This window comes from Bubalus kerabau, chromosome 2 (assembly GCF_029407905.1).
Source record: "Bubalus kerabau isolate K-KA32 ecotype Philippines breed swamp buffalo chromosome 2, PCC_UOA_SB_1v2, whole genome shotgun sequence".
Taxonomy (NCBI): domain Eukaryota; kingdom Metazoa; phylum Chordata; class Mammalia; order Artiodactyla; family Bovidae; genus Bubalus; species Bubalus kerabau.
Window position 1 is genome coordinate 185,043,864 of NC_073625.1, and position 18,310 is coordinate 185,062,173.

Here is an 18,310-nt window from a genome sequence, read left to right on the forward strand (position 1 = left end):
AATATTATGCAATCTGAAGAATAGAGAGCAAAATGAAGAAAAATTATCAGAGCAGGTAGGAAACCCAGAAACACACCAGCATACACATAGTGGGAAGAACAGAAAGACAGCTAAGAGGGAAAGGAGGAGAAAAAATATTCAAAAAAAGAAGAGCTGAAAGCTTCCTTTTCCAAATCTGATGACGTTTGATGAAATGTTTTCTGTTTGTTTGCTTTCTAGCCAGCAACAATGTTGTGATAGTTTCAGGTGAAGACCAAAGGGACTCAGCCATATATATGCATGCATCCATTCTGAAATAAGTTCATTTACATGTCCAAGAATCTCAATAACCCCAGGTAGGATAAATGCAAAGCTACACTGAGATTCATCAGGGTAAAAATGCAGAAAGAAAAAGAAAAAATCTTCAGAGAAATCATTAAGGCCTTGATTGAAAAAACTATTGTAATCAGGGATAGTATATTATGCAAACATCTAGATGATACATAGACATATCTTGTTGATACAGAGCAACAATTTGCTGAGTGAGAAAAAGCAGTTTATAAAATTATACATAGTGTGTTTTTTTTTTTTGTAGAAACAAATACACTTAGATAGGTACTACATGAAGCACTTAGTACATTAAATGTCAATCATAGAGAAAGCACTCTACAGAGGGTAGCTATTCCTGGTTCTTTTGTTGCTGTTGTATTAAGCTCTTAAAAAAATCCACCAGGCTAGACTGACATTATCTGCAGAGTTTGTATCAGTCATTGCATGCTCATCATTGAAAAACTATATTAATACTCAAATATACTGCCTCTAACTGAAGTGTTCCCCTACTCAGCTTCTGCTGAGTGAACCACATGGTGTGCTCACTTACCAAGAAGGATCACTCCCCAAGAAGGTGAAGCTGCCCAACAACCTGCTCTGAACCCAAACAAGAAGTGACCAGACCATAGCACGTGAGCGAAATGGGCTCTCTGCCCCAGAGCTTCCTCCTGAAGAGGCAGCTGATGGTTCTGCTGGCTGCCAACCACTTGGAGGCCCCACATCAGCTACAGAATGTGCTGTCAGGTTTGCCTATTTCTCCCTTTCCTAAATCCTCCCTCCCCACTTCCCCTGTTGACTATAGGAATGTTCTTCTGTGAAGATACTTAGTCTTGGCAGGGCAGACAGGCATTGGTTCCTCTCTATCATCTTCCATCTGAAGCTAAGCCTTGTCTAACATTTCTGTCCAAGATCACTAAGCCTGACTCTAATGTTGAATGTGAACTAGACTCCTCCAGTGTCCTCCACCCAGCCAACTATCAGATCAGACCCCTGAACAAAACTTTGAGAGTACCCCATTATGCTCTGACACCCCTACATCCCTACAATCATAACTTCCATTTAAATTACCCAAAGAATGTATGGCTATCTGGTTGACCTCTCACAACATGACAAATAAGGCCAACAATGGATAGTCTGTTTCCTTTCTGCTTAATTTTAGTACCTTATTCCAATAGTATGATCATTGTCCTTCATTTGTTTCTCCTACAAAAACAACACATTCTAACAGCTTCCCTGGTGACTCAGCAGTAAAGAATCTGCCTGCAATGCAGGAGATGTGGGTTCAATCCTGGGTCAGGAAGATCCCATGGAAAAGGAAATGTCAGCCCATTCCAGTATTCTTGCCTGGAAAATCCCATGGACAGAGAGGCCTAATGGTCTATAGTCCATGGGGGTTGCAAGAGTTGGACACAATTTAACGACTAAATTGCTACTACTATCCATAGTTTAAACCAATTTAAAGAGCTAGTCTACGAACCCAACTCATGTATATTTTTCCTGTGGGGGGAAAAATGTTCAATAATAGCTTATAAATCAGTCATGTTCAAAGTATTGCCCTCAGTGAACCTAATTATCCTAACTTTCTAAAAAACTGTTCATAAACTTTTGTAACCTGACTCTCTTTTAAGAAACAGACTTCCTGTACTTGGTGGCTGTAAATAAATGAATCCCAAAAGGTTTAGGCAGATTGCAAAAGAAGGATAATGTTACATATGGGCAAACATTAACAAATGAAAATAATAGCATTATAGTAATAACAATTCTTTAAGCATTATAAATAAATATGTACAGTCAATAGCGCTGAATCTAAACACTTGTCAATTATTTATAAGTGTTTCCAATCCTAAGAAAATATCCAACAGTAAACAGATGCTACAAACTGAGATTCAGTGGAAAAATTCTCAACCTCATTCAATCTAAATTTTCTAGGAGTGTTTCCCAAAGATTACTCATCACACTTATATATCCTTCACTATAATTTATAATTCTCTGTTATTCTTTCCACTTTAGGTTTAGCAATAGACATTTCATTACTAGATAAGCCCATTTGATTCAGATACAACCAAGGTAATCAATAAATTCATAATATGGTGGTTATTTGAAGTCAGGATGATAATGAATCCTTAGCTAGAATTTGCTGAGTAGTTAGTAATCTTTGCAAGGAGAGTTGACCTTCTCCTACATTTCTATATTTGGGAGGTGTTAGCTTTTTAAAGTTTTGCCTGGGTCAGATATCATTTTTGTAAGCCTAAGATATTATAGCAATACTGTCTGATATTCCTATGATTCTTTATACAACATGAGGAGCAGTTTTTTAAAAAAAAAGTTTAATGGAGACACAACTGAAACAAAAGTGGGTTCCATACACTCGGTTTTCTAGGTGACATCCATCTGATTTGGCAAGCAAATACAGATTCTTGTCAAAAGGAATCAAAAATTACATACAGTTTTCCTGCTATACGTAATTCTAAAGACTTAAATAATGAGCTGCACAAAACAAATCTGTTCTCCATTCAAATGACATGATGCAATATCTTCCTGAGATACCATGTAACTATAATCATGAATAAATTTTATATTTGTCTATTTTTAACTGACCATAATAATAATAAATGTGAAGAGAAATTTAGATATGTATCTTGAATTCATTCCAAAGCTCAATATTGATTTTTCTCTAACTGGAGAAAATTACATCAAAAAGAGCAAGAAAATTTCTCCTGAGGAACAGGAATCCTATCACCTTTGATTTTACACCCTAAGGGCTATTACACAGTCATGGGCAAAGAGATGTTCAATGAAGCAAAATTTTTAAAAATTCATTCATAACATATCTTTGTGGGTTTTTATCTGGTTTTGGTTTTTGGAGGGAATCAGGGAAGGAGGGGATTGAGGAAAGATAATAGGTGAATTGGGAAAGACCACCAGGGCAGAAAACAGTTAACAATGAAAAAAAAAAAAAACAAAAAAAAACACCACTGAAGAACCTAGAAATGCATAATCTCAAGAGTGACTAAAAGGGCAGGATGGATGGGGATCTGCCCTAGGTAGATCTAATTGTAACAGTGTTCTCTCCCATTTGGGAGAGGTAAGAACAAAAAAGGAGTAATAACCCTGATGAAAATCCCAACACATAATCCCTATTGTGCTTACTTTTCCCTACCAGAGAAAAGGTAACTTTCTACTTTATCTTCTTTAGAAGAATGAAGCAGGCACAGTCTTTAACACTGCTGATAGCTCTGAACTACTTTAGTTGATTTGCATACAATAATTATTTACTTAATTAACAAGCTCTCAGCTAAATTGTCCTTTCAACCCTTAACAAGTTGAAAATTATATAAGATTCCTCTTCAAAGGAAAGGAAATTTTCCCAAATAGGATCTATTGCTAACAACAGAATACAATTTTCCACTTGGTTTCTTGTACTGAGATTTAATCTGGTTCCATGATGAGGACGGAGAAATTCTTTTGGAACAGAGCTCAAAGAAATCTCAGATGTAGCTATCACTGAAAACCCAGAATTTTTAAAATTTAAGTATCCTTAAAGCTAATACTTTTAGTAAATATTCTTAAAGGCAATAAGAAGACAACAAATAAAAGAAAGCTACATATTCCCCACAGAGGTGGAAGTTAATCTTAAAAAAAATAAAGCAGAGTGATTAGAATTACAAATTCTTTATGTAATAGGCTAGCAGAAATGTATCAAATTTTAATGTTTATGATACATCAGGAACTTTCCCTTGTGGTTCAAGAAGAAAAAATCTAAATCAACCAGTTAATCTATGAATAAAGAGAATGTTTGAAATCAATTTAATGAATGTATCACATTTCCAACCTAAAAGATGTTCTTTACACTATTCACAGAATAGCTAATATTTAACAAGGACAAATGAGTGGATGTAGTAAGTAAATGAGCCTAAAAACAAAATGCACTGTATCTCAAGGTAGCAAAATGAATAAGGCGCCTGGACTGGCCCATGCCCACTCACCAGATATCCGACTTTGTGTCGTAGCCTTGGTGTTTCAGAGCCTCCGGGCTCATATAATGGGGAGTTCCAGTTAAAGTGGTGGCTAGATCACAGGATCCCATTAGGAGTCGAGAAACTCCAAAATCCCCTTGAAATAATAATTAACTTCTATGAATACTTAAAACATGAAAACCAGTACTGTACTGGAAATTAACAACAGTGTGTCTAATTTGACAATTTTAATACACAATCATTCATACCATGTTGAAGAAAAAAGTTATACATTTTAAATTATATAATATTGGTGAAAAGCTTTAAAAATAAAAGCCTTATAGGAGAAAGAAGAGTTTGATGATAGGAAAGTGAATTATGTAAGCTCAAACTGCTTTTTTTCCTGGTATTAGGGAAAACCAACAACTTGAAACAAAAAGATATTTCAAGTCTGGGTAACAACAAACAGAATGATTCTGGAAGCACTGAATATATGATTTGCAATTTTATCTGAGTGAGGGGGGGGAATTTGTTCTTCATTTACAATAAAGAAGAAAATTTAAATAAAAAACCTGAGACTTTTCAAGAACATGAGTATAAAAACTTGAATCCACCAGTTTCAGTAGAATTGCTTAATTTGTCGATGGTTTTATGTCTTCTCCTCTAAGAACATCTTACATGAAGATCAAACAATTCTGTAACTGTTAGGAGTATAGATACAGTTCTAAAGGAGAACTCGCTATATCAACACTTTAATAATCTGTGATAACTCCTAATTGCTTATGATAAAATAAATGCGGGAGTAGGAAACCTATAGTAATCAAACTAGTAAAACAAGTCTAATCATTTGTTACTGGTTAGTGCTTGCCATGGAATAGGAACTCAAAAGACATTTGTTGGATCTACTAATAAATAGCAAATGTTTTATACCTCAGTTTCTATCAGATAATCAGAAACAATTGGTCTTTTTGCTGTTGTTGTTGTTGGGCACAACCAATCAAGCACAAAAATTTAAGAAGTTTGAATAAACCAATGATTATTCTACCACTTTTAGTTACTTTATATTGTAATTTGATAGATAATAAAATCTAGAATACACTCTTTCATGGAATACATATTTTAAAATCTTACCAATTTTAAGTTTATTATTTTTCAGAAATATATTCTTTGATTTCAAATCTCGATGAAGTATCTTCCTACAGAAGGAATAAAAGGATATTCAAATTAATGCAAATATAAAATTTTAAAATCCAAATATAAGTAACACATATGAATTAATGTGAAGTAATTCACACATAAATATACATTCCCAGAGATATATCTTTCAATGTTTGAAAGCTTCAAAGCCACAACATTGTTTAATCTCACTGAGAAAATCAGTTTCAAAACAGATACAGGGAAACATGTAGCTGAAACAAGTGTAATGTACTTCCAACTATTTCAATAGGCCAGATTTTATCATGTTTTTATACCCAGTTCACAGAGCAGTTATCATAAAGCTTTATAATCTATTATATACCATATATAATGTATTACATGGTATATATATCTTATATATTCATAATATACTATATATATTAAGTATTATAATCCAATTGTTCACATTTTATATACATGTGGGAAAAATGTTGATGATGGTATTTAATAATAGATAACATTTAAGTAAACAAGCAATGTAAATTACGTCAGTGAAAATTTCACTTCTGAAATTATGAAAACTAGACAACTAGAAAACCTTTGTCTAAAAAACACCTAAAAATGCTGAATAAAGTATATGAGTGTCTTCATATATAAACAGCTGAGTCCAAAAGAAAATGAGGCAAATCCTTGAGGATTAGGCACAAAGAAAACTGAAAATCAGAGGGAGCAATAGGTGCTGATTTCTCAGCAGCCCAAAGAACTCAGAACCCACAGGAGCAAAGACCTTGATTGAGCCCATGTAATGTGGAGAGTTGGAACTAATAGAAATGTATAAAGTCAGAATCCCATATGTGGTCCATATCTTAAGAGAAAATATAATCCAGGAAACATTCATTCACAAGTAAACAAAATCATGAGCTTATCTGTACAGATCTGAACTTTGAGTGGAGGAAAAAAAATCTCCCTTCATATTCTTTAACCGTGTGTCTGCTCACTTACATTTGGAATTCAAATATGCTCTATGGCTTTAAGACATCCCAACCCAAGAAATTAACATAAAAGTTGGTTCTCTGCTGTTAATAATCTCTTGGGGCATCTGGCAGAAGCAAATGCAAACTGAGTCAGCAGATAATATATAATAAAATTAAACCCCTGAGAATTTCAGGTAACTTAATAGGATACAAACTGTAAAATGAATGTATTTCAAATGATTAAAACAATAAAGAATAGAAAACATGAAACAGAAACAGAATACTATCCAAAAAAAGAGATGATGCTGATTTGAAAAACAACCAAATAGAATATCTAGGGGGAAAATGTGATCATGACATAAAAACTCAAGACTGAGACCTCAGCTTTCAACTGTGATGGGATTCCCTGTTAGCTCAGATGGTAAAGCATCTGCTTGCAATGTGGGAGACTGGAGTTCGATCTCTGGCTCAGGAAGGTCCCCTGGAGAAGGAAATAGCAACCCACTCCAGTATTCTTGGCTGGAAAATCCCATGGATGGAGAAGCCTGGCGGGCTACAGTTCATGAGGTCACAAAGAGTCGGACACAACTGAGCAACTAACACACACTTTCAACTGTGATGAAGTAAGTTTATATACCGCACTAAATCACCCACCTTCAACAGTTGTACAGAGAACACTGCAAAATTTAAACAATGTAAAGTGTGAGTAAGTTTTTTAAAACAACTCTCTGAAGATATCAGAGATCAGTCAAGGTGAACAAAGGTAGGCAGCACTTGAGGGGCCAGAACCTAAAAGAAGGGGAATACATGGAGGGGAGCACTTCCCACTGCATTTTCCTCTGGGGCACCGGCAGAAGCAGAGTGTTGTGGCCAGAGCTTGCAACAGTTTAACTGGGTTTGGAAAGCAAAATCCTAGAGCTACAAAGGCAGCCAGGACTCAAGGGGCAAATTTTCCAGAGAAAAGGGAACAAAACAAAAGTAAGTCTGACATTCTGAATGGATTTTTACCTAAGGCACTTGCTGAATCCTAAGAAGCTCAGGGGCAAGACATTCAGGAGAAAGTAGCTGCTAAGAGGCAGAGCTTTCAGCAGATTCACAAAGCTGAGGAGGGGTCTAGGTAAACAACTAAAGTCTTCAGCAGAATACCCTGAACACTGGAAATACTGCAAACGAAACAGACCAGTCCTCAGAAACCTAGCTCAGTCCTAACTGTATTAAGGTGATCTGCAACTACTACCAGCCAGAAAAAAAATCATATCCTCTCGAGAGGAACATAATATCATCCAACATGTCTGCACTATTTTACATATATTGATTGTCCAGTATTCCCTCAAAAATAACCAGATAAGCCAAGAGACAAGACCAAATGACTGAAAACAAACAACAACAAAAAGAAACAAATCCATATGTGATCCACCTATTGGAATTGTTGGACATGGATTTTAAAGTAACTATGATATGTTCAAGTAAATAAATGACACAATGAGAGAACTAGATTCTATAAAGAGTTGAATGTCAATTTTAAGACTGAAACAAATATAATTACCAAAATTAAGAATTCAGTACATATGTATGAAAACAGATAAGAAATAGCAAAAAAGATTTAGAAACTGGAATAATGGTTAGTGAAAAATGCAGGCGATCATGCAACCACTTCCAAAAGGACTTATGCCAGCATGCCATGCCTTCCCAGGATGGCTGCTGTCAGTGTCCCTGACCCCGCAGCAGGCCACTGTTGACCTACGCCTCTGCCAGAGACTCCAAAAACACTCATAGGAGAGGATGAGGGCACATCCTGCTACTACACCATCTTTGGAAAGGTGGAGATTTCTGACAAAATGTGGTCCCCTTGAGAAGGAACTGGCAAACCATTTCAGCCTTCTTTCCTTGAGAACCCTATGAACAGTATGAAAAGGCAAAAAGATATGAGACTGAAAGATGAACTTCCTAGGTCAGTAGATGTCCAATATGCTACTGGGGAAGAGCAAAGAAACAGCTACAGAAGGAATGAAGAGGCTGAACCAAAGAGGAAATGACACCCAGTTGTGGATGTATCTGGTGGTGAATGTAAAATCCGATGCTGTAAAGAACAATATTGCATAGGACTGGAAAGTTAGGTCCATGAATCAACGTAAATTGGAAGTGGTCAACCAGGCCCACTGTCAACCACCACAAGAGTGAATGTGAGATATTAGGAATCAATGAACTAAAATGGATGGAAACTTGCAAATTTAATTCACAAGATCATTATATCTATTACTAAGATATAAGTAATAAGATATATTACTAAGATATGTCTAAGGCAAGAATCCCTTAGACAAACTGAAGCAGCCCTCTTGTCAACAAAGAGTCCAAAATGTAGTACTTGGGTGCAGTCTCAAAAACAACAGAATGATCTTGGTTCATTGCCAAGGCAAACCATTTAGTGTCACCGTAATCCAAGATATGGCCCAACCACTAATGCCGAGAAGATAAAGTTGAACGGTTCTATGAAAACCTACAAGACCTTCTAGAACTAACACCAAAAAAAGAAGCCCTTTTCATCATAGGGGACTGGAATGCAACAGTAGGAAGTCAAGAGATACCTGGAGTAACAAGTTTGACCTTGGAGTAAAAAACAAAGCAGGGCAAAGGCTAACAGAGTTTTGCCAAGAGAACGCACTGGTCATAGTAAACACCCTCTTCCAACAAAACAAGAGAAGATCTACACATGGACATCACCAGATAATCAATACTGAAATCAGATTGATCATACTCTTTGCAGCCAAAGATGGAGAAGCTCTATACTGTCAGGAAAAACAAGACCAGGAGCTGACTGTGGCTCAGATCATGAACTCTTTATTGCCAAATTCAGACTTAAATTGAAGAAAGTAGGTAAAACCACTAGGCCATTCAGGTATGACCTACAACAAATCCCTTATGATTAGATAGTGGAAGTGAGAAATGGATTCAAGGGATTAGATCTATAGACAGAGTGCCTGAAGAACTATGGGTGGAGGTTCATAACATCGTACAGAAGACAGTGATCAAAATCATCCCCAAGAAAAAAGAACTGCAAAAAGGCAAAATGGTTGTCTGAGGAAGCCTTACAAATAGCTGAGGAAAAGAAGAGAAGTGAAAAGCAAAGGAGAAAAGGAAAGATATACCCAACTGAATGCAGAATTCCAAAGAACAGCAAGAAGAGATAAGAAAGCCTTCCAAAGTGAAAAATGTAAAGAAAGAGAGAGAGAAAAAAAAAAAGAATGGGAAAGACTAGAGATCTCTTCAAAAAATTAGGGATACCAAGGGAACATTTCATGCAAAGATGGGCACAATACAAGACAGAAACAGCAAGGACCTAACAGAAGCAGAAGATACTAAGAAGAGGTGGCAAGAATACTGAAAGAGTCATTTCCTAGGCAGGTTGATAGGAAATCTAGGGGTCCCCAAGGAGAGAGGGGTCTCCAAATGGAGGAAATAGCCTGCAAGTGTCAGACATTTTTATCTCTCTTAGGCGGCAGGAGGAAACAAACTAGCAATATTTTTTTCCTTCTATACAAATTTAAAGGGAGGTTTCTCTTAAAATACTGTGTTGCCATAATGACACCTGGTTTCACCTGAAGTTAGCTATTCTTGAGCCTAGAGATAACCAATGCCTTTTTCTTATGGAAATGTTTGTCTTAAGCTATGCTAATGTACTACGCCTTTACCCCAAACTCGGTCTCCAAGTCGGTTCCGCCTCTGGGCCCAAAACCTACTTGACAAACCAGTATGTTATACTCAGATATTGTTCCCCTAATCTATGTAAATGAAACTATTTGTATGGTGGTCTGCCCTTCTTTAAGATTCAAGTTAATTATTTTATGGCCCAAGATTATCCCAAAATGCATCTTATGGGCGAGGGGCCTGGTGCTATTCTGAATTACAAGACATTCCTTTCTTTCATTAACAGACTGCTAGTGACTATATAACATCCAGCTAAAGACTAGCAAGGGGGTACTCTTTCTGCCCCCTTCTGATGCCTATGTCAGAAGCTTTCTCTATCTCCTTTATACTTTAATAAAACTTTATTACACAAAAGCTCTGAGCGATCAAGCCTCGTCTCTGGCCCCGGATTGAATTCTTCTCCTCCGGGGGCCAAGAATCCCGGTGTATTCGCGTGATTCAACAACCTTTCAATACACAGAACTATACAAAAAAGGTCTTAATGACCCAGATGACCATGATGGTGTGATCACTCACCTAGCAGCAGACATCCTGGAGTGCAAAGTCAAGTGGGTCCAAGGAAGCATCACTATAAACAAAGCTAGTGGAGATGATGAAATTCCAGTTGAGTTCTTGCAAATCCTAAAAGATGATGCTGTTTAAGTGCTGCACTCAATATGCTAGCATTTTTGGAAAACTCAGCAGTAGCCACAGAACTGGAAAAGGCCAGTTTTCCTTCCAATCTTAAAGAAAGGTAATGCCAAAAAATGTTCAAACCACTGTACAATTGCACTCATTTCACATGCTAGCAAGGTAAGGCTCAAAATCCTACAAGTTAGGCTTCAGCAGTACTTGAACAAATAATTTCCAGATGCACAAGCTGAGTTTAGAAAAGGCAGAGGAATCAGAGACCAAATTGCCAACATCTAGTGGATCACAGAAAAAGTAAGAGAATTTCAGAAAAACATCTACTGCTGCTGAATTGACTATGCTAAAGCCTTTGATGTGTGGATCACAAAAAACTGTGGAAAATTCTTCAAGAGCTGGGAATACCAGACTACTTTACCTGCCTCTTGACAAATCTGTATGCAGCTCAAGAAGCAACAGTTAGAACCCAACATGGAACAATGGACTGGTTCCAAATTGGGAAAGGAGCACGTCAAGGCTGTATATTGTCACTCTGCCTATATAACTTCTAGACAGAGTTCATCATGTGAAATGCTGGGCTGGAGGAAGCACAAGCTGGAATCAAGATTGTCGGGAGAAATATCAATGACCTCAGATACGCAGATCACACCACCCTTATGGGAGACAGCGAAGAGGAACTAAAGAGCCTCTTGATGAAAGTGAAAAATGAGAGTGAAAAAGTTGGGTTAAAACTCAACATTCGAAAAACTAACAAATGGCATCCGGTTTCATCACTTCGTGGCAAATAGATGGGGAAACAATGGCAACAGTGACAGACTTTATTTTCTTGGGCTCCCAAATCACTGCAGATGGTGATTGCAGCCATGAAATTAAAACGCGCTTGTTCCTTGGAAGAAAAGCTATGACCAACCTAGACAGCATATTAAAAAGTAGAGACATTACTTTGCCGACAAAGGTCCATATTGTCAAGCTATGGTTTTTCCAGTAGTCATGTACGGATGTGAGAGTTGGACCATAAAGACCGAGGGTCGAAGAGTTGATGTTTTTGAACTACAGTGCTAGAGAAAACTCTTGAGAGTCCCTTGGACTGCAAGGCAATCTAACCAATCAACAATAAAGGAAATCAATCTTCAATATTCATTGGAAGGACTGATGCGGAGGCTGAAGCTCCAATACTTTGGCCACCTGATATTAAGAGCCAACTCATTGGAAAAGACCCTGATGCTGGAAAAGATTGAAGGGAGGAGAAGGGAATAACAGAGAATGAGATGGTTGCATGGCATCACTCCGAGCAAACTCTAGGAGATAGTGAAGGACAGGAAGCTTGAAATGCTGCAGTCCTTGGGGTCACAGAGAGTCGGACACGAGTTTGCAACTGAAGAACAACAAAACTGAAAAATAATATTGATACTGAGACTAGGCAAGTAGGTGATAAGTTTTAGATATAACACATTAACAGCTACCATATATATAAAAATATAAATAAGAAAATCACCACCAGGTATTTTATGAACAAGACAAACATTATGTTAGAAAGCAGTTATGGGAAGTAACTGGCTGGAACTATTGTAACAGAACAATTATTTCTGTGCAACAAACCAGATATCAAACTAGTTGATTAAGGTTTTTTTTAAGTATAATTTATTGACTTTGTGGTTACAGTAAGCAAAAATGGGTCCAGAAAAAAAAGCCCTGTCATGTACTCCGTTAGTATCCTTTCCTTTGAAGTATATAGAAATCAAATCCAAGAAATGACAAGGTGACTAGCAATTCAAGCAGCTGATATAAAATCTTTCTTCTAAAGATAGCTTTCAAATAGCTCTCCACATATGTCCCTGTCATTTCTGTTTCATGATTCCCAAGAGATTTAAGTGCCCTGATTAAGACTGGATGACAGTGGTGATCAAATCCATGGTTGAGCTTTTGCCTCCATCAGGCTATTCTCCATACACTCAGCCTCCAGGACCACAGCAGAGTGAGGTCTGTGGAGGCACCTACAGCAGGGTTTTTTCAGGCCCTGAGCCAGAGTAGGACTGTGGAGATGGTATGGACAGTTCAGTCTTCACTTCCCCTTAAGTCCTTATCTGAGCAGTTTCTGAAAATGTAGCTCCACCCTACAGACCTGTGTTTATCTGACAGGGTCTCAGGGTGGCCTGCAGATTCTTCTTGCCAAAGGTGCTGGCACAAGCAACGGCTCTGTGGTGATGCACGGACCAGGCACCCCCTGGTGCTGGTCTCTGCACATGGCCACTGTCCTAGATACTGAGGCTCATGCCTGGCTTCCTCATCAGTGTCCAGGGCACCCAGGACCATGATGAGCCTCTATGTTGTAAGCCAGGGGTGATGTCTGGTCCTTCTCGAATGCAGCTACAAAGTAGGAGTTGCTGACACCTGGCAATGGAGTGGGGTCTCCTTGGAAAAAGTGACCTAAGGACATCCTCAAGAAGTGGGAGATGAAAGAAAGATTCCTGCCAAAAGAAAGCAGGAATCCTCCACAACACCACACACACAACTTCTCTCTACTTTCCCATCTCTAGACCTGGGGAAGCATGCCTCCATCCCCCGTCACATTTACTGGCCTGGATTCCCAAGTAGGTCCTTTCCCTAGGAGCCTCACTATGTTAAAAATTAATTCCTCACCCGATCTTTTGGGAAACAACCATTCGGGCTTCCCAGGTGGTGCTAGTGGTAGAGTATCCGCCTGCTAATACAGGAGACATAGGAGACACAGGTTCGATCTCTGGGTCAGGAAGATCCCCTGGAGAAGGGCATGGCAACCCACTCCAGTATTCTTGCCTGGAGAACCCCATAGACAGAGGAGCCTGGCAGGCTACAGGCTGTGGGGTCGCAAAGAGCTGGACACGACTGAAGCAACTTGGCATGCACCACGCTCGCTGGGGAAGGGTGTGAGCTGCTAGGTAAGGAGGCACTCATCTTACGGAAAGTGCCCCAAGCTTGTTCTCTCCTCCACTGTGAAAGCACAAACGATGTCAGCAAATGAGCTCTCTTCAGAGAGGCTGCTCTGTACTTCATCTTAGAAAATCTAGGATAACTGAACAGAATCCGCTTTGATAGAAATGAGTTGGGGTGGGAGGAGTTTGTTTTGTTTTGTGGTTTCTGTGTTATCTCTAGGGGCAAAAAAGGAGAAGCAAGACATTGTCTCTGTCTCCCAAGGAATTCCTTCATGCCCAGTTCTGCTGTGGCATCCAGAGAAGATGATATTTCAAAGACTGGCCATTTAATTGAACCAAAGAGAAGAAAGGCTTTGAGTGCCTCATATACTGGTCCAGCTTATGGAGCATTGCAGGAGTTGGTGACAAGCCTCACAGAATACAAACACCTTAACAAACTTAGAGCTGTCTATGTGCCAGAGGTTCAGGCCCAGGGGGAGGAAGGAGTTTTAGTGCTACATTCTCAAGATAGCTTTCAGTGAACTGTGAATATTTTCAGCTTTTAATATCATTATAAGTGTGTATGCCATATGCCATAGATTTAGAATATTACAAATGTAGAAATAAACCAAATTAAATTAAGCACAGGAAAGCTCCAAAGGAGTAAACAAAACCTTCATTTCTTCTGTAACCTCATTCTTCCTAGTTTTTCCAGGGTCTTCTTTATATCTTCTGCCCCTGCACTGTATTAGTCAGAGTTCTCCAGAGAAACAGAACCAACAGAAGATATAGATATGGATATAATACAAATGGAGATTTATTACAAGTAACTAGCTCATGCAAAGATGGAGGCTAAGAAGTCCCAAGATTTGCTGTCAACAGGCTGAAGACCCAGGAAGTTGTTCAGTCACTAAGTCATGTCCAATTCTTTGCATGGACTGCAGCATTCCAGGCTTCCCTGTCCTTCACCATCTCCCAGAGTTTGCTCAAACTCATGTCCATTGAGTTGGTGATGTCATCCAACCAGCTCATCCTCTGTTGCCCCCTTCTCCTCCTTCCTTCCATCTTTCCCAGGATCAGATTAGTTCAATGAGTTGGCTCTTCATATCAGGTGGCCAAAGTACTGGAGCTTCAGCTTCAGCACCAGTCCTTCCAATGAATATTCAGGGTTGATTTCCTTAGGATTGACTGGTTTGATCTCCTCGCAGTCCAAGAGACTCTCAAGAGTCTTCTCCAACACCACAGTTCAAAAGCATCAGTTCTTCAGTCTCAGCGTTCTATATGGTCCAACTTTCAAATTCATACATGACTACTGGAAAAACCACAGCTTTGAGTATATGGACCTTTGTTGGCAAAGTGATGTCTCTGCTTTTTAATATACTGTCTATGTTTGTCCTAGCTTTTCTTCCAAGGAGCAAGTGTCTTTTAATTTCATGGCTGCAGTCACTGTCCACAGTGATTTTGGAGCCCAAGAAAATAAAATATGCCACTGTTTCCATTTTTTCCCCATCTATTTGCCATGAAGTGATGGAACTGGATGCCATGATCTTAATTTTTTGAATGTTGAGTTTTAAGCTAGATTTTTCACTCTCCTTTCACCTTCATTCAGAGGCTCTTTAGTTCCTCTTCACTTTCTGTCATTAGAGTGGTATCATCTGCATATCTGAGGCTGTTGATATTTCTCCTGGCAATCTTGATTCCAGTTTGTGATTCATTCAGCCTAGCACTTTGCATGAAGGTGGATTCCAACATCCTCCTATCAATGGTTGTTCAGCAGATAGTTGTGATTTTGATATTCTCAAAGGAGAAGATGAGTGCATATTTTTCTACTCCACCATCTTTTTTGCTTGATGAAGACCTAGGAAAGCTGATAGTATAATTCAGTCCTAGTCTGAAGACCTGAGAACAGGTGAGTCAATGGACTAAGTCTCTCAACCCAAGGGCAGAAGACAGGGTGAGACATCCCAGCTCCTCAATGAGGCAGGAAAATGGGGGCAAATTCCTTCTTTCTCTGCGTTTTGTCTGTTTGGACTTTCAAGGGACTGGATATGTCCAACCACACTGGAGAGGACAGTCTACAGATTCCACCAACTCAAATGCTAATCCCATCTGGAAACTGCCTTATAGACACACCCAGAAGCAATGTTTAATCTGGGCATCTCACAGCCCTCCAAAACTGACACATAAAATTAACCATCACATGCACTAAAGTAATTCTCAAGGCACTGGCAACAGAGGAATCTAATTTATCTTCTTCTTTGTTCCAAAGTAATCTTCTGAAATTATTTGTAAGCAGAATTTTCAAAATACATTTGAATATGTACTTTAGACCATAGGAGGAAAAGGCTGGAATAATGCTTGTAAATAAATCTTTTATTGGTTATAGTTGAAAGATTTAAGTAGAAGGTTGAGGGAAACATTGTGATAGGCTGTATTCTTGTTCCCAAATATTTGCATCTCTTGTGCCTGGCAGTGAGTGTCCCCCTTGGGAGGAACAGGCACCTCCAATGGACTTGGTCATTTGACTTGCTTGGATCCATGGCATGCAAACAGATCAGGCAAATATCATGTCTGAGCAGAGTCTTAAAGAACCACTGAGTGTTTCCCTTAACTTTCTTGCTTTTTCTCTGCCAACAGAAAGCATGAGCTGCTCCTTCAGTGTAGACAGTGAGACAGGAAGACTCAAAGTGGATCTGCAGCTGCCAATAGGCAACAAAAGCAAGAATTGACTGTCCTAAGTCACCGAGGTTGGGGTTTTGTGTTAACACAGCATAAGGAAGGAGTTTCAGGGTTTTACCTTCAAGGTAGCTTTGAATGAACTGTGAATACTCTTAGCTTCACATGTCATTATTCATGTGTCCATGCCATGTGCTAAAAGAATCATTCTTTTGGGTTTAAATTGTTTTTAATATTTTATTTTTGTTTTTAATTTTTGTCAGTTTGATTACTATGTGTCTTGATGTGTTCCTCCTTGGGTTTATTTTGCCTGGGAGTCTCCGTGTTTCTGGACTTGATTGACTATTTTCTTTACCATGTTTGGGATGTTTTCAGCTATTATCTCTTCAAATATTTTTCAGGTCCATTCTCTCTCTTCTCCTTCTGGGACCCCTATAATACAAATGTTGGTAGATTTAATGTTCTCCCAGAGGTCTCTTAGGCTGTCTTAATTTTTTTTTTTTTTTCATTCTTTTTCTATATTCTGTTCTGTGGCAATGATTTCCACCATTCTGTCCTCCAGGTCATTTGTCTGTTCTTCTGCCTCAGTTATCCTGCTATTGATTCCTTCTAGCATATTATTCATCTCTGTTTGCTCTTTAGTTCTTCTAGGTCGTTGGCAAACATTTCTTGCATCTTCTCTATTGTTTCCTGAGATCCTGGATCATCTGCATTATCATTATTCTGAATTCTTTAGTTATTTTTCTGGGGTTTTATGTTATGCCTTCATCTGGGACATAACTTTCTGCTTTTTCATCCTGATTAACTTTCTGTAATGTGGTATTTTTTCTAGCTGCTGTGGGGTTGTGGTTCTTCTTGCTGCTTCTGTCTGCCCTCTGATTTGTCGTTGTTCAGTCACTCAATTGTGTCCGACTCTTTGCAGCCCAACAGACCTCAGCACACCAGCTTTCTCTGTCCTTCACCATCTCCCAAAGCTTGCTCAAACTCATGTTCATCAAGTCGGTGATGCCGTCCAACCATCTTACCCTCTGTTGCCCCTTCTCCTCCTGCCTTTCATCTTTCCCAGCATCAGGGTCTTTTCCAATGAGTCAGGTCTTTTCCAATGAGTTGGCTCTTTGCATCAGGTGGCCAAAGTATTGGAGCTTCAGCTTCAGCATCAGTCTTTCCAATGAATATTTAGGGTTGATTTCCTTTACAATTGACTGGTTTGATCTCCTTGCCATCCAAAGACTCTCAAGAGTCTTCTCCAGCACCACAGTTTGAAGGCATCAATTCTTTGGCATTCAGCCTTTTTTATTGTCCAGCTCTCACATCCATACATGACTACTAGAAAAACCATAGCTTTGACTCTATGGACCTTTGTAGGCAAAGTAATGTCTCTGCTCTCATGGAGGAGACTAAGAGGCTTGTGTAAGCTTCCTGACAGGAGGGACTGGTGATGGAAAAAACAGTCTTGCTTTGGTGGGCAAGGTCTTGTTCAGTAAAGCTTTAATCCAATTATCTGCTGATGGGTGGGGTTACACTCCCTCCCAGGTAGTTGTTTGGCCTGAGGCAACCCAGCCCTGGGGTCTTCAGACTCTTTGGTAGGGCTAATGGCTACCCTCATGAGGGCTTACACCAAAGGGGACCTTCAAGGACTGCTGCAGCCAGTGCCCCATTCCTGTGGTATGCCCTTGCCGAGCCACATCTCCACAGGAGACCCTCCAACACTAGTAGGTGGCTTTGGTTCAGTCTCCTACGGGGTCACTGCTCCTTTCCTCTGGGTCTTGGTGCATGCAAAATTTTGTTGTGCCCTCCAAGGCTGGAGTCTCTGTTTCCCCCAGTCCTGTGGAAGTCCTGTAATCAAATCCCACTGGCCTTCAAGGTCAGTCCCTTTGTTAGACCCCCCAGGCTGTGAAGCCTGACATGGAATTCAGAACCTTCACAACAGTGGGAGGAGTTCTTTGGCATTATTGTTCTCCAGTTTGTGGGTCATCCACCCAGCGGGTATAGGATTTGATTTTATCATGATTTCCATCATCTGGCTGTGGCTTCC

At 39.2% G+C, this 18,310-nt stretch overlaps 1 protein-coding gene across 1 annotated transcript in view; it reads right to left on the minus strand.

The window, feature by feature from the left end:
- Window positions 1–18,310, minus strand: part of NEK11 (NIMA related kinase 11) — a 265,196-nt gene that overhangs the window by 171,267 nt on the left and 75,619 nt on the right. The window contains exons 6-7 of the mRNA XM_055569707.1: window positions 5,397–5,461; window positions 4,296–4,422 (exon numbers count right to left, since the gene is read on the minus strand). Coding sequence (XP_055425682.1) covers window positions 4,296–4,422; window positions 5,397–5,461 — 192 coding nt within the window. The remainder of the gene's footprint in view (window positions 1–4,295; window positions 4,423–5,396; window positions 5,462–18,310) is intronic.